Below are 15,004 nucleotides of genomic sequence, written 5' to 3' on the forward strand. Positions count from 1 at the left end.
TAGCCAGGGCCTGGCAAACCACAGGCACTTGGTAAAGAATAGCTTCCTCCCTGCTTCTGCACCCTCTCTCCTGGTCCTTCTGGTAGGAAAGTTCCTGCTATGTATGAGTCCTCTGAGAACCCTGGACGGGGGTGCCCCTGAGGACAGTGGGCAGTTCATACAGTGGAGTGAATGACCTTTCCAGCCCGAGGAGGCTGGGTGTAGTGTTTCAGAGGGTGGGGTTCTCTGCAGTGCCACTGTCTCCCTGGGGGCCCCTGCCCTCTCTCAGTGGGTCCCAGTCCCTCCCTCCCCTCCCCCTCCTTGTTCCTCTGCAGGGAGCAGCTGGGATGGGGGGCTGGGCATGATGTCCCTCTGAACACAGGCCAGCTGAAGGGCGGACCGGGACGCCCTGACCCTGTCCGGCCCCTGCTCACCGTATCTTGTGTTGAAGAGCAGCTCCACCTGCTTCCGCAGGGGCCGGATCACATCGCCGTGGCTGTCTGAAAGGCAAGAAGCAGCCTGTTGAGCCTCCCCAGTGGCGGCAGCACCGTGCTCCTCAGCTCATGTCCCAGCTCTGCTGGCACCAAAATGACCCTTGGAGGGACCTTGGAATGGGGAAGGCCGGGATGGTGGTGGCAGGTAACCTCCTCCCTCACAAATGGCACCCCCCAGACAGGCCCGTGATTCCTGGGCTCAAATACTTGCTTGTGAAATCCAGTCTAGGGCATCGCCAGGCCTGAGTGGAGATCTGAAAGGTTTTGTGGCCTAAGAAAGATCATGGTCTTTCTAGGTTAAGTGGCACTCCAGAACAGCTCAGCAAGTTACCTAACTAGTGAGGAAATGCTAAGCCTGCAAATTGAGTATGCCGCCACCAGGTGGCAGTGGGCTTTTGTCAAACTTCATGGTTCCCCTGCCAGGCTGGGTTTGGGGGAGTGACCCATCTCCCCTCTGACACCCACTCATTCCATTTCAGGGGCAGAGACTCCTGAGATGAAACAGGTCTGTCCTCACCTCGATGACCCTTCTGGCCTACTCTCATTCTCAGCAGGAAGGGAATGAGCTGTGTTCCTGAGAATGGGCATGCCTGATGGACACGAAGCCAATTTTGCGCTTTCAAGCCTCAATTCTACTTGCTCAGATAGACCAGGCTCAGTCCTCACCCTTAAGATCTTTGTGGAAAGAAACACAGTGTGTATACAAACAAAAAAAGGCAGTCTTGCAATTTCCCTTACCAGAATGAGCTCTGTACCTCTGACCAGGTACCTCCTGGTTCTAGAAAACAGGTCTGCAAACCTCCCACCTCAGGTAGCCCACAGGACTCCCACCCCGCAACGGGGTGCTGATCAGTTCAAGGAGAGATGAGGGGCAGGGGAGGGCAGCAGAGATGGGGTGGTGGGGTGAAATGCGGGAGATGGACAGCGCCTCACCCTCCACAGGTCTCTCCTCGGGCCGCAGGTCCTCACCGGGGCCTTTGTCTGAAAGAGAACACAGGATGCTGGGAAGCCAAGCTCATCATCCCCTGCACCCTGTGTTGCCAAAGTCAGGCCAGACAGGTGGGGAATGGCAGGCTGGCAGGCTCTGACACTGCAGCATGGCATAGTGACCCCCAGAAGGGATCAGGGACCTCCATTTAGTACAGGCACCCCACCCTTGTCTCCATGTGAGGAGGGCAGGTGCACAGGCCAGGCAGCCCACCACATTTGGTAAGCAACGCCTGGCGGCCACTCCTTCATATAACACACTGTGTTCTGTTCCAGGCACTAAGGACACTCAGGAACAAGACAAAGCCCTGCCCTCCTGGTGTGCTGCAGACAAAACACAATGCCAAAGGGTGGTGATGCCAGTAAGAGAAACAGATTCACACGAGGCGACAGAGGGGAGGGACAGGTGGGGATGCACAGAGCCATCCTGGGCCAGGCGAACAGGGGTTGGACTGATGAGGTGGCTGGCAGGAATGGATTCAACCTTGTTTCCAGATGCTTGCCCGCAGGCGGCAAGGAGGCAGGACAGTGCACAGGGGAGGATTCCTGCAGGAGGGGAGCGCCTGGGCTGGATCCCAGTGTCCCAGAAAAGCAGTGGGATGGGAGGGAGCCGGGCAGGGATGGGGTCAGACTGGGGTGATGGGTTTGGGCTGGAGGATGACATGCACATGTGGACACTGGGAGTGGGGTGACTGGGATAGGCCCACAGCAGCGGCCTGTACTGCCAGGGCTCAGGAGGCACTGAGGGATTTTTGACATTTGTGACAGCCAGATGGGAGCTGTGACTGAGGAAGCTCACTGGTGCCTTCGCACAAGGTACCAGCCCTTAAACAGCTCCTTTCAGCCCACAACATGCTGCTGAGCTGGGGAATGGTGAAGCAAGGGGACCCCAGGCCCGCTCCCCCAGTTCAACAGAGCACTGGGTGTCGAGGATGCAGGGCGCTGTCCTCCGTCCCCGATGCGATGCTGAGCGGAAGCAACAGGCGAATCCTGGGAGAGCCATCAGTGGTCATGGCCTGCTCACCGACCGGCAGCAGAGGAACCAGCACATCTGGGATCACCAGACAAGCTTGAGCCTTGGGGTTCAGCCTAGAAGGAGCTGGAAGATTCTGCAAAGTTTCATCTATGCTCAGCTGCCCAGTTGAAAAGGTGGAGGGCCAGCCCTGAGGCTTAGGCCTAAACTCTCCTCAGGGAATTGGACTCACTATGGGCAGTACATGCTGGGTGTCCCCAAATCTACCTGGAGAACCGGCTGCGGAAGAGCCAGCAAACTGTGAGCCTGTGGTTAACACCCTGCAGAGAGCTCTCAGCCAATAATGGGGGGCGACTTGACAGATCACTAACCCAGCTCCCTCTTCATCCACCTGCGTAAACTCAGGTAAGTGGTGATTAGCGGGCTCTCGTGGGCCCTCAGCTCAGCTGCCTGCAGTGGTCACAGGCCTGATGACACGCCTGCACTAACTCAGTCCCACTTCCCACCTCGTACTGGTGGTCCCAGGTCTCCTCCCAAGTGAACGAACACACTTGTCTTGGGTCAGCTTCTGGGGGACCCCACTAACACGCTGGAGCATGAGCAGATAGGAAGAGGTGAGTCTGGTGGGGACAGAGGGACAAGCAGGGCCGCCAGGGAGGGCTTTCCTGGGCAGGTGCCCGTGACCAGGATTCAGGTGCGGCATCCATCCTGGGGGGAGCTGCCACATGCCACACCTGGAGCACCTATACAGTCCACCAGGGGGCCCGTGAGGGACAGGAGAGGGCAGACCTGGCCCGAGGCCGTCGCTGCCGTGAGCTGTCCATGTGCAGTGCCACCCCCAGGCAACGTTCCAGGGCACCAGGCAGGGGAGGACCTGACCCAGCCCCTCACTGGGGCCCAAGCTGGGGTGGTGGGGGCTTCTGCCAGCCTTGTTGGGTCCCCAAACAGGGCTAGCTCCTCTAGTGGGAGACAACCTGGGTGCTCTGGAGGCCCAAGTTCTAAGTGAGGAGAACCTGCCTGATGCTCCACTGGGCTATTTACTCTGAACACACTTGTCCTCAAGCTGACGGCCCCCGTTTCAACACCAAGAGACTGGAAACAACCTCAGTGAACGACCAAGGACCTGCCAACGCAGTGGGTACCGTGCTGCTGCAGAGACGGCCACAGTGAGGACACCGGGGACAAAGTGTACAAAGTGGTGGCCACGTGCATTAGCACGTGTGCAGAGAAACACAGAGGACGAACACCTAACTCAGGGGCGCCTGGCGGGGGTGAGGGGCAGGAGAGCCTTTCCTTTACCTGTTACAGAAGTCTGCATCGTGTGTCTCACACCGTGCATGTGCGCACAGAAAAAAGCACAGCACACATGCTCCTCCTCTAGCCCACGGGGTTCCAAGAACCTTGGGATCTTCGGAATTCTGAATGAGGTGCCTTGGAAGGAGCCCCGGATGGAAAGCTGGGAAAGCTGGCAAACCTGGGTTCCAGCCCAGGGATGGGTACCTTTGGGGAGGTGGACTGGTGCCACCAGGCCTGTTTCCTGCCGTTGAACCAGGAGGGAGAAACCTTTCCAACAGGAATGGCACCATGCTGGTCCACAGCCTCTGGGTTTCCGAATGGGACCCCTGTGGTTTCCTCTGTTGCTGTGAGCGCAGCCCGGCGCTGGGGGCCTCTCAGCAACCAGGCCACACCGGCAGCTCATCCAGAGCCCCTGGCCAGCCAGACTCCCCACAGTCTGCACACACTACTGCCAGTCTGGTCATCCCGAGCCCATGCCTGACAAACAATATTCTTTCTTCACTACCGAGGGGTTGAAAGCACATCACAACTGATTTAGGACACGAGAAAGATAATGCACTTAACCTAACATAGCCACTATTTTGATATTTCCTTTCTTGTTTTAAACCAGTAATTATGTTTTCAACATGGTTGTCAATACTCATTTTTGTGTCTTTTGCCTTCTCCCTTGTTGCCTATTTTTAGTGGCTGTGTCAGGGTACCATTAACGGTGCCCGGGTAGTTGGACTGATTCTTTCCGATTAAAAAAAAAATCCTCACCCAAGGATATGTTTATTAATTTTAGAGAGAGAGCAAGGGAGAAAGAGAAACACTGATCGGCTGCCTCTCACACCCCAACAGGGGATGGGGCCCTCAGCCTTTTGGTCTATGGGACGGCGTTCCAACTACTGAGCCACCTGGCCAGGACTCTTTCCAATTTTTCATCATCATGGGTAACGCTGTCACAAACACCTCTGTGTGGAAAACGTTGTCCCTGTTTCAGATATTTTCCTAGGAATGGATTCCTGGGAATGGCCTGGGGAGCTCACGGTCAGGGCTCTTCAAGCCGACAGATTTCTTTAAGAAGCAGTAAGCACGTTTGTCTTTGCACCGAGCAGCATTTCCCCAAGTGCGCAACGGAAGTTCTGCCCCGTTAGCAGGTGCACAAGAGCCGCCTCCCGTGCGAGCCCTCCTCTCTTCATGCCTGTTTACTCGCTGTGCTTGTTTCCTGGCTGTCTTTCTGTGGTGCAATTGTCCATCCGTGTTGTGGTGGATACGGATGTACCACCAAGACCCCCAGCTTGTTGCTCCAGAGGTAGAGACTGTGGTTAGCTGGCAGCCGGGTCAGCTGCTCCTTCAGGGACTGCCCTTCTGGGCCAGCCCACACCCCGTATCTCATGAAGGAGGGCGTATAAAGGCCAGGACATCCTGGTTCACTCAGAACAACTCTAGGGGGCTCCAGAGCTCCCTGTGGGGTTGGCAGAGACTATTACTGGGGCTGCATCACGGCTCAACCTCTGCCCCTCTGGCCTTCCACCCCCTCCTTTACACAGGTGTTGATCCCAAGGGCAGCCCCCAGTAAACACCCCACACGTTAAACTCCGTCTCTGAGTCTGTTCCCCAAGGAATACAGCTCATGGCACGTCCTTGGGCTCTGAATTCTCGTGCATCTCGCCCAGCATTCTGGTCTGTCAGAGTCGCAAGGAGCATCAGTCTTGGGTGGACTGCCCATTCCCTCCCAAGGCATCAGCAGATCACAGGATTCTGCTGCCTGAGGTCCCTTTGTCCAACTAACTGATGAGTATTTCTGGAATGTCTGAGCCCTTCGGGGCAGCACTGGAACCCTCCCCCAGGTGGAGGCTGGGGCACCGTGCAGCCCAGCGTCCCCAGCTGGCCCAGGGCCAACTCAGTCCCCATGCGTGACCCACACTGGATCACTTCTGATGACTCACTGTCGTTTCTTTGAAATCTTTTCCGGAACTGTGCCTGCCTGGGACTGATGCCCAGTCCACCCATCTGCAATTTGGGCAAACCCTCATCTTCCTGCCGCGCCCCCCCTCCTGCCCCCCCGCTAATTCTCACCAGAGGACACGCCCACTGATTCTAGAGCAAGGGGAGGGGAGGGAGAGAGAAACACTGATTGGCTGCACGCTGCATGCACCCCGGCTGGGAACTGAACCCGTGACTCCTGTCTAAGGGATGATGCTCCAACCACCTGAGCCACACTGGCCAGGGCCAGACCCTCATCTTGAAATCTGTTTTTTTTTTGTCAGCTCAGCTACCATCCACCATGACCTCTCAAGTGCTATGGATGGTGGCTCTTAGGTATTAGCTGCCTGGAACTCAATTTAGCAGAGCTGGAAATCTACACTCGCCCACAGCAGCTCTGCAAACCCTTGTATCTCCTTAATGAACGGGACTCCCAGGTCCTCCTCACTCTCTTCCATTTCCAGACCATTCTCCCTGACAGAGATGGAAGCAAATGAGGGGCAGCGATGCTCTGCCTTTATTGTGTCACCAATCCCCATGGCATCACCCACCGGGGGCCTGCAGGAAGCCTTACTTATTTTTTCCAGTCATTTGTTTATTTTGGGTAGGGAAAAATGAAAACATAGAGAAAAGCATACAGAATATTATCACAGACATGTACCCACAATATATGTTAGCATTTGGTCATAGTCACACCTGCTTTTTAAATAAAAGGTTAAAATACTACCATTTTTACCCCTGGCTAGTGTGGCTCAGTGGACTGAGTCCTGGCCTGAGAACCCAAAGGTCGCTGGTTCGATGCCCAGTCAGAGCACATGCCTGGGTTGGGGACCAGGTCCCTGGTTGAGGGTGTGCGAGAGGCAACCAATGTATGTTTCTCTTGCATATTGATGTTTCTCTCCCCCTTTCTCCCTCCCTCCCCCTCTTTGCAAAAATAAATAAATAAAATCTTTTTTAAAAGAATGCTGCCATTTTTTGTTTTCAGATTTAGATAAATGCTATATTGTCCATATGCGTCTGTATGTGCTTTTCACACGGAACATTCCAGTTGTGAGTTCTCTTTGCATTGTTCATTTAAGTGCTGCCTACTGTGCTTTGGAATGGCATCCTTGAGCAATCCCTGCCCCCCGCCCCTTCCCTGATCAAGCCCACACTGGACATCACACACAGGGAGGGAGGGCAACAAATGCCGTCCCTCTTCTTAAAGGCCCCTGGCCTGGCCCCGCATCCCTATTATAGAGTCTTTCAAACTGCAGCCACCTGAGTCCCCACACCATTTTCTGCCATATGAACAAACCTTCTGTACCAAAGTTTACATACTGTTTAGCTTTATAATGATTCACATTTGAAAAACTTTAATTCTTATTTTTATTCCCTCTATTAACATCTGTGGATAATGGTTGGAGCTGAGTTAGGCACGTGAGATACACTGAAGTATTCATTTCGGTTTTCTTCTAAAATCAAGTTAAGAAAACAAAACACACAGCCATGGCTGGTGTGGTTTTAAACCAAAGGGTTGCTGTGTGGTTCCCAGTCAGGTCTCACCCTGCGGGCGTGTGAGAGGCAAGCTCCTTCCTGGTATCCACGTGGCTCCCACCTGCCCCTCCTTCAGGTCTTTGCTCCAACAGCACTTTCTCAGTGAAGTCCACTCTGACCCCTGAGTCCTGTGGTTACCGTCCTCTCCTGTCCCCAGTACTTCTCCTCCAGCTCCTCCTGCCTGTGCACCACCTGCACTGACACCACCTGACTTTCTATTGGACTTTCGGATTTCTCATCATCTGTCTCCCTGCCCTGGGGTGTCAGCCCCATGGGGGCAGGGACTTCGGCCTATTTGGTTCACTGTTCTGTCCCCCGAACCTCAGACAGGATCTGGCACATAGCAGGTGCTCAATAAATAGTCGCTGAATAAATGACCTAGTTAATCCAAATGAGGGCTTTTGGGAAAGACGAGCAACCAGACTTAATATAAATCAAGGCCAGCTTCAAGTTTTCAGAAAGGAACCGAGGCTGGGCAAGGGAATCCGGCATACTCTGGGTTTCCTCTAAGAAGATCAGTCAATACCAAGAAGAGCCTGCGGACTTCCTGAACCTCTCCCCGTCACGCCCCAAGGAGGTGAGGCCCCAGCCCGCTTCTTACCAGTCAGCATCTCCATCCCATAGCCAGAATCTTCCGAGGGCAGATGCCCAGGCATCGAGTCTGCCATTTCCTCAGAGGTTGGTGAAGGGTCTGGAGATAAAACTCCAAATGACAAGAGAATCTTCTGCCTGTCCCACCCCATCACGGTCCCTCAGGGACCCTCGTCCAGCACGCCCACAGAGCAGGAGCCTTGAGGAAGCCGCTCCCTGGACTAGGGCAGGGGGTGGGGGGAGGCCTTAATGACCAGAGGCCAGGCCTGGGCCCGGGGGCCTGGACCATTGGGGGCTCCCACGCTGAACCTCCAGAGGCAAGTATACCCTCCTCCTCCTCACAGATGTGGAAACTGAGCTTAGAGATTCCAAGTCTGGAGTCCAGGTCAGATCCTCTTACTCCAGTGACTTTTCTTCTCCTTCCTCCTGCCTCCCAAACCCTAGGGAAGCCAGGCCAGAGAGGTGAAGCTGGGCGCTTAAGGGAGGAGGGGCTAAGGTGTGACTCCTGGCACACGGGGCGGGTATGGCTGTGGAGGGCATATGTGAGACCCCACTATCCTCAGGCCCACACTAGAGAAACCGCAGCCAGGCAGGCCCTTGAGAGATGGAGGGGGCAGCCCCAATGTGGTTGGGAGGAAGCACAGCGGTTCCTGCAGGTTCAGGGTGGGGCGGCAGGGGCAACCCTTCAGATGTTTGTCCCTTACCTGGGATAGTGACCTGAATGATGTCCAGATCCTCTGGCTCAATTTTGATGGGCCGCAGCCCACCCAGCTCCCCGGAGGTTCCTGCGAGCAGGGGACAGGGGACCCAGTCATACATGGATGTGAGCTTGGCTGGGCAAGGTGAGCCCTTCCAAATCCTCATGTCAGTGGCTTGTTAACAGATCCCAGGAAAAGTCACACTGGCCCCCATGCTCCTGCCCAGACCAGGATGGAGGGTCCGGCAGGATGTCAGTCCTGGTGTCTCCAACATATGGACCTGGCAACTGAGGCCCACGGCGTGGTAGGGAGCTCCTCACCACAGACATACCAGGAGGCAGTGGTGATGCCAGAATCCAGGTTTGCCGACTCCCTCCCAGTGCTGCCCAAATCCCATTGGCCGCTCCCTGCAACCCACCACCTGTAAGCCCCCAGCATGCTCTGAAACTCCCAGAATGCTCTGAGGCCTGGGGGCGGTGAGGGGACAGGGATGGACAGAGGCTATTCACTAGTCCTCTAGGCTCATGGCCTGAGCTGCTGGGTGCGGCTGGTGGACCCTGCAGGGTCCTGGTCCTCCATACCTGGCCCACAGTCTTCAGAGGTCCCGCTCTTGTCTGTCCTGTGGGAAGGGAGATGAGAAATGACACGGCACCAGCCCGGCTTTCCCCTCCAGACTGCCAGTTCAGAAGACTCCCTGACCACGCTCCCTCCTGCCCCCATAGAACATCCTCTCCACAGCAAGGTCCCCGGCACACTGGCCAAGAGTCTGAGGAGGATGGGAAGCAAAGCTGGGCAGGATGGCTGGCATGGACGATTCAGTTAATTCACGGAGCCTGTTGGGGAGGCCCGGGCTGGATTTGGGGGTTTGGGATAAATGGCTCATCCCTGGACCCCAGAGGCCCAGAGCATGGGTGGGGAGCACTGGGGGATGGTGAGCAAGCCATGAACTGAGTGCAGGGCCTTGTGGACGCACAGGGCAGACGCCTGGGGGCTAAGGAAGGTTTCTGAGACCAGGTGACATGAAGCCAGTCCCCAAAGTGGGGGGACAAGAGTTCTCCAGTGGGAGGAAAATTGGTGATCTCTGCCTTCCTTCTCTGTCCCTTTAGATTCTCCCTGCCTCAAGGGGGTGTGGGGCAGGACCGCAGTGTGTGTCAGGGGGTCTGTGTGTGGCACGGCCCTGTGCCTGTGGAGGGCGTCGGGGCTGGGAGACACTGCACACAGCATTCTGGGCCAGCCCTCAGCCTCGTTCCTCCCCACAGGTGATACCCCCTCAGTCCAGGGTTAGGGGTGCCCATGGGCCAAGGGGCTGGGGTGGGCCTTACCGAGCAGTCCCGGCCAGGTCAAGAATGGAGGCCCGGGAGACTTCTGTAGAGGTGTCATCTGGCGGGCTGGCGGGTTCCAGTTTTGTGGGGTCTTTGGTAAATTTATTCCCTGGGTGGAGAGTCGGGGAGGGGCAGGGCAGATCAGGGTGAAGGCTCTCTGGCCTCCCCCTGCCTGTGGGAGCACCCCTGGGTGTGGTCTGGCCTCGGCCCCTCCTTCTTGTGGGCTCTATGTCCAGCAGGGCCAGGGTGGGTCCCGGGGAAAGATGCTGTCCCTGGGAGAAGGAATGGCCGAGGGCCAGGGGTCTGCGAGGACTGGGAAGACGGAAGAGGCTACCAGAAATGATGGCCCCATCCTCTGGGACCCTTCTCTCATTTGGTTGCCCCAGAAACCCAGAGGAAGGCACTCTCATCACACCCACTTCACAGATGGGGGAAACTGAGGTCTATAAAATGCAGCAGCTGCCCATAGTCATACAAAGCTAATGGGAAGTAGGGCTAGAACCAGGACCTGGGTACATTGCACAACAAGATTTGTGTTCGCTTTGTTGAACCAGGCAGTGCTGGCCTCCTCCTCAGAGGCACGCTGCCTACAGGTTATGGCCTGGGCTCTGGGGCTACATGCCTGGGTGCGTAGCCTGGCCCCACCGCTCACTAGGCGGGCTTTAGGAAAAACAAAACAGAACATTTGATGGGACTGTTGGAGACTAAATCGAAACTATGTATTCCAGCCCTTGCTGGTGTGGCTCAGTGGACTGAGTGGCAGCCTATGAACTGAAAGGTTGCTGGTTGGATTCCTAGTCAGGGCACATGCCTGGGTTGTGGGCCAGGCCCCCAGTTGGAGGCATGTGAGATGCAACCACACATTGACGTTTCTCTTCCTCCATTCCCCTCCCTATAAATAAATAAATAAATAAAATCTTTAAAAAAAATATGTATTCTAACGTCTTAGAAGAGTACCTGCCACATGTTGTATTTAGCAAACATTAGCTTTATTATTCCCTGGTTCAGGGCATCAGGTCTCGAGGGACTGTCTGCTCCTGGGAGCTCGGGCCTGTGTCTGCCCCAGGGTGCAGAAGCCGCATCCGGGATCCCCCTCTGTGCCAGGATTCAGTGTAATGGCAGCTCAAGCACTCATGGGGGCATCAGCTTGGTGCTTCAGAAAGATAAGACAGTACCCACACATACCTGTGAAAATTCGCTCATCAAACATCCTGGAGAGAGAGGAGAGACGAGCGTGAGGGCAGTACAGGCCCAGGGCTCCCCAGGCTCAGGGAGCCGGGCCTCCGGGCCCCCTCAGGGACAGTTATTCGAGTCCCACATGCTCAGCTACAGCTGCAGGCCTGGGCCCCAGACTGGCTGCATGTAGACAGGAGAGGGCACGGTCCCAAACCGTTGGGTACCCCCAAATAGTCTGATATCCCAAACCATTTCTCCTCAGCCAGGGAAGACATGGGCAAGCCCCTGGGTGGTTCTGGAGGGCCCAGCCTGCTCATCGAGATGCTCCAGGGCCTCCTCAGCCCTGAGCACGGCTGGTGGGTGATGCACACCCCTCTCCCACCAGGGCCCTGAGGACTTTTACCCAACCCTGCCTGTGTCTCAGGGACAGTCATGGAAGCGAACCTGCTCCCAAGACGCTTTCTGTCAATTCACATGCTAGATCTGTCACCAGATCACATACATGCAAGATGACACGTGGGATCCCTCACATGTGTCTCAGGAGCCAAGGGAGCTCCAGTGGGAATGGAGTTGGGAAAGACGTCAAGGAGAGGGGACAGCGAGCTCAGGAGGGGCGGCTGCCAGGTTCTCCAGGAAGGGCACAGGGGAGGGCAGGGGGCCCCACCTGGCTGGCTGTGCTGAGGCAGTTGGTGTCCACCCTGTGAGCAACGGGGAGCCCCCGAGCGCAGGGCACCATCGGGTCACCATCGGACAGAGGATGGACTGGAAAGGGAATGGCTGGGAGCCCAGGGGCCATTCAGAGCCCTCTGAGTCATGCTGGTGAGGTGCCTAGAGGTTTGGCCAGGAAAGCAAGGACAGAGGAAAGGTGAGCAAGGGGGCTGGATTTACCTGCCCGCTTGCCTGCAGCCCTGGTGTTCTCTGGTCTGCCCCCAGCCCCAACCAGGGTGGCACCTGGTGGGTGGTCAGCCTGGGCAGCTGGTCTGGGGGTCTGCAGTGAAGCTTGTGTGCTAGGGAATGGCTGGACAAGGGGATTGAATCCAGGCTGCAGAGGTGACATGGGACAAACGAAGGGGTATCTGATTCTGAATACAAGTGGGCAATGCCTAAGGCTGGCCCAGCAGAAAATTCAAACAGAGGCAAAAAGTCAGTGACAGGAGGCGAGGCCTGGGTCACCAGGGCAGTGAGTCCATCAGCGTAACTTGACCTCAAATGTGACTTTCCATTCTGATTCCGAGAGGCCCCCGGTGCCCCTGCTACGCCCGGAGGCCCACACTCGTCTGGGTCCTGGAGGCTGAGCAGCAGCCGAGGGAGGGCTTCTGGAGAAAAGTGGCTTACTTTCCGAGCCCGGCTCCCTCGGCCTCTCCCCAGGATGGAGGCTGCCAGTGACGCCTGCGGTTTGATTCTTTATGGTCTTAGTTATGTGTCAGGGAGCACAAGGGTGGGGCCCACACTGCTCCCTGGTGGCGTTGGGAGGCAGATGACAGGGAGAGGTCTAATGGTGGCGCCAAGGCTGTGACACACTTTCTTGTGGGCTGTGCAGCCTGCAGGCCCGTATGATGGGCGTTGACCAAGGAACACTGCCACTCTTCTGCGGCACACCCGAGTCCTAGGCCCCCCAGACTCTTCCCTCTGAAGTTCTGCCCTGGGTAGGACTGATGTGTCAGCCCTGCAGGTGTGAACTCAGAGGCCCTCACTAGGGGCTCGTGTCCTGGAGGGACAAGGGATTTGCAGTCAGGGGCTCAGCACAAGTGTGGGCCTGGGGGCCAGAGAGCCCTCTACCACCACCACCAAGACCCACAGACCTCGTCGAGGGGCTTCTCCCTTGGATAGGAGAGAACCTTGACCTCCCCACACCTGCAGACACCTGGGCAGGGGCAGAGACTCCACCTTCTGGCTGCTTCCAAATCTCCTTTTCTCCTGACCCACGTCTGTGGCAACAACCTCAGATGCCTCGTGGAGGAGGCTGGGATGTGTAAGAGTGGGAGATGCACAGAAGGCTCAGAGCAGAGCAGCCACTGTCCTGAGCACTTTCCTCATATCGAGTCATTCAGCCTCCGATCAGCACTCTGTGGCATGGACAGTCACTAGCCCCATTTTACAGATGAGGAAAGTGAGGCACAGAGCAGTCAAGTAACTTGCCCAAGGGCACACAGTGGGGAAATGGTAGGGCAACCCAGGCTGTCAGTGCTGAGGTGAGGTCAAGAAAAAGGATTTGCGTTTATTAAGCATCTACTATGTGTCAGGTGTGTTACAGGCACTTCTTCAGTTTATATTGACAAAACCTGAGAGAGGGGCATCACTGTCCCTATTTTTATAGATGAAGAAACTCAGGCTTAGAAGAGAAGCTCCATTCAAGGTTATTAAGATGCTTCAAGTCCAGTCAGCTGATGCCAAAGCCTCCTCATCCAGGAAGCCCCCCAGGTTTGCTGCTTCATTGCCATTGAGTCTACCTCTGGGAACATGTTTTGAAGTACCCTGGATCCATCGCAGCTAAGACCATCCCCACCATGATGGGCAGTGGCCTTTCGGGGCAGGTGGGGACCGTGCTTGCTGTTTCACAAAGTCCTCACGGGAGCCCAGTGAAGGGCTGAGCCTGCAGGGGGTGCTTGGCACACCCTAGTGAAGAATTAAATGAGCTCCAGTTTGGACCAAGGGAGATGAAATACCGTGGTCAAGCATGTAAGGGGACATTGGGGAGTCCCTGTTGCTTTCTTTTCCCCTACCCCCTACCAACAGTCAACTGAAGGAAAAGAACTTGGGCAGCAGCAAAAAGAATTTAAGCTAGACAACAGTAGGCCCTGCCTGATGACTGATTACAATTTACCTCCAGAATCATTTATCAGGTGGGCCCCACCCCAGGAGTTGTAAAAGCACAGGAGAGGGCTCGGCTGCAGGTACTAGCAAGGTGAGGAGAGAGTGTGCTAGTGAGGGGAAGAAACCACTTGCTACCAGAGGGTGAACTTCTTTCCAAATAAGGTGGGGGGAGGGGGCGGCTTTCAGACTCAGAGAAAGGCAAAAGCAAGCCTTGAAAGACAGACAGGTGGGAAGCTGGCCCAGGGGGCGGGAAGGACTTCAGCGAAGACCCAGAGGCAGGTGAGGTGGCAGGAGCTCCTGGGTGTAGGAAGGCAGAGCAGCGAACAGGCTGGCTCGGTGGCTGGCATAGGCCGGAGAGCGTGCCCTGCACCGTGAGGGCCAGAGGTGGGGAAGGGGTCTGAGCCAGAGACCCACCCTGTCAGACCTGACTTCTAGGATCATCTCCCAGGAGGTACCCACTGCCCCAGCCACTTGTCTCAGCCTCTCGTCCTCACCCCAGCCTCTAACACGGGACCCCAGGGTCCACCTGGGCCCTCTTCTCCTCTCGCCTCTCCCTCTCTCCTTCCTGTGATCCCGTCCAGGCCACGCTGACAGTGTGCAGGTGTTTAATCTCTAACCCAGGCCCCTCTCCAGAGCTTCTGACGTCTCAGCTTGGCCTCTGAGAATTCTATCTCCTGAGCTTCCCTGAGTTACCATATCCAAAATGAACCCACTCAGAGACATGGGGGTGATCCTCGCCTCCCCACCTCCCTCCCTGCTCCCACATCCCATCCACCAGCAAACCCCAGCACAGCTGAGCATCTGTCCCCAGTCCAGGCACCTCTCGTCCTCCACCCACCACCCTGGCCTGGTCTACTGCCACAGCCTCCTTTCTAGTCTCCCCAACTTTGCTCAAGTCTCCCCAAGTCTGCTCTCCCCCAGCAGCCAGAGGGCCTGCAGACCCCGACCCTGGCCTTCAGCAACCCTGCAGAGGTCCTACTCGTTGCTTCAGAGCCATTCTCAACCTCTGCTCATGCCTCAGCCTCCTCGTGCCTCTGGGCATGTAGCCCACCCACTGAGGTCACCCCTTCCGCCCAAACACTGTCCAACTCCATGCGGGCCCTGCCCACTTCTCAAACTTTCAGCTCTGGCTTAACAAATGGGCTGTTATCTCAGAAGCTCCCTGACTAT

General features: G+C 56.3%; 1 protein-coding gene across 5 annotated transcripts in view; it reads right to left on the minus strand.

Moving 5' to 3' along the window:
* The window catches only part of GTF2IRD1 (GTF2I repeat domain containing 1), a 102,911-nt gene that overhangs the window by 42,121 nt on the left and 45,786 nt on the right, over positions 1–15,004 (minus strand). For all 5 annotated transcript variants that reach the window (XM_045819388.1, XM_045819387.1, XM_045819386.1 and 2 more), the window contains exons 10-16: positions 11,030–11,055; positions 9,845–9,953; positions 9,104–9,141; positions 8,529–8,609; positions 7,835–7,924; positions 1,407–1,454; positions 414–479 (exon numbers count right to left, since the gene is read on the minus strand). In XM_045819388.1, coding sequence (XP_045675344.1) covers positions 414–479; positions 1,407–1,454; positions 7,835–7,924; positions 8,529–8,609; positions 9,104–9,141; positions 9,845–9,953; positions 11,030–11,055 — 458 coding nt within the window. The remainder of the gene's footprint in view (positions 1–413; positions 480–1,406; positions 1,455–7,834; positions 7,925–8,528; positions 8,610–9,103; positions 9,142–9,844; positions 9,954–11,029; positions 11,056–15,004) is intronic.

The sequence above is a fragment of the Phyllostomus hastatus genome, unplaced genomic scaffold (genome assembly GCF_019186645.2).
Source record: "Phyllostomus hastatus isolate PE091 unplaced genomic scaffold, TTU_PhHast_1.1 phas_scaffold_385, whole genome shotgun sequence".
Taxonomy (NCBI): domain Eukaryota; kingdom Metazoa; phylum Chordata; class Mammalia; order Chiroptera; family Phyllostomidae; genus Phyllostomus; species Phyllostomus hastatus.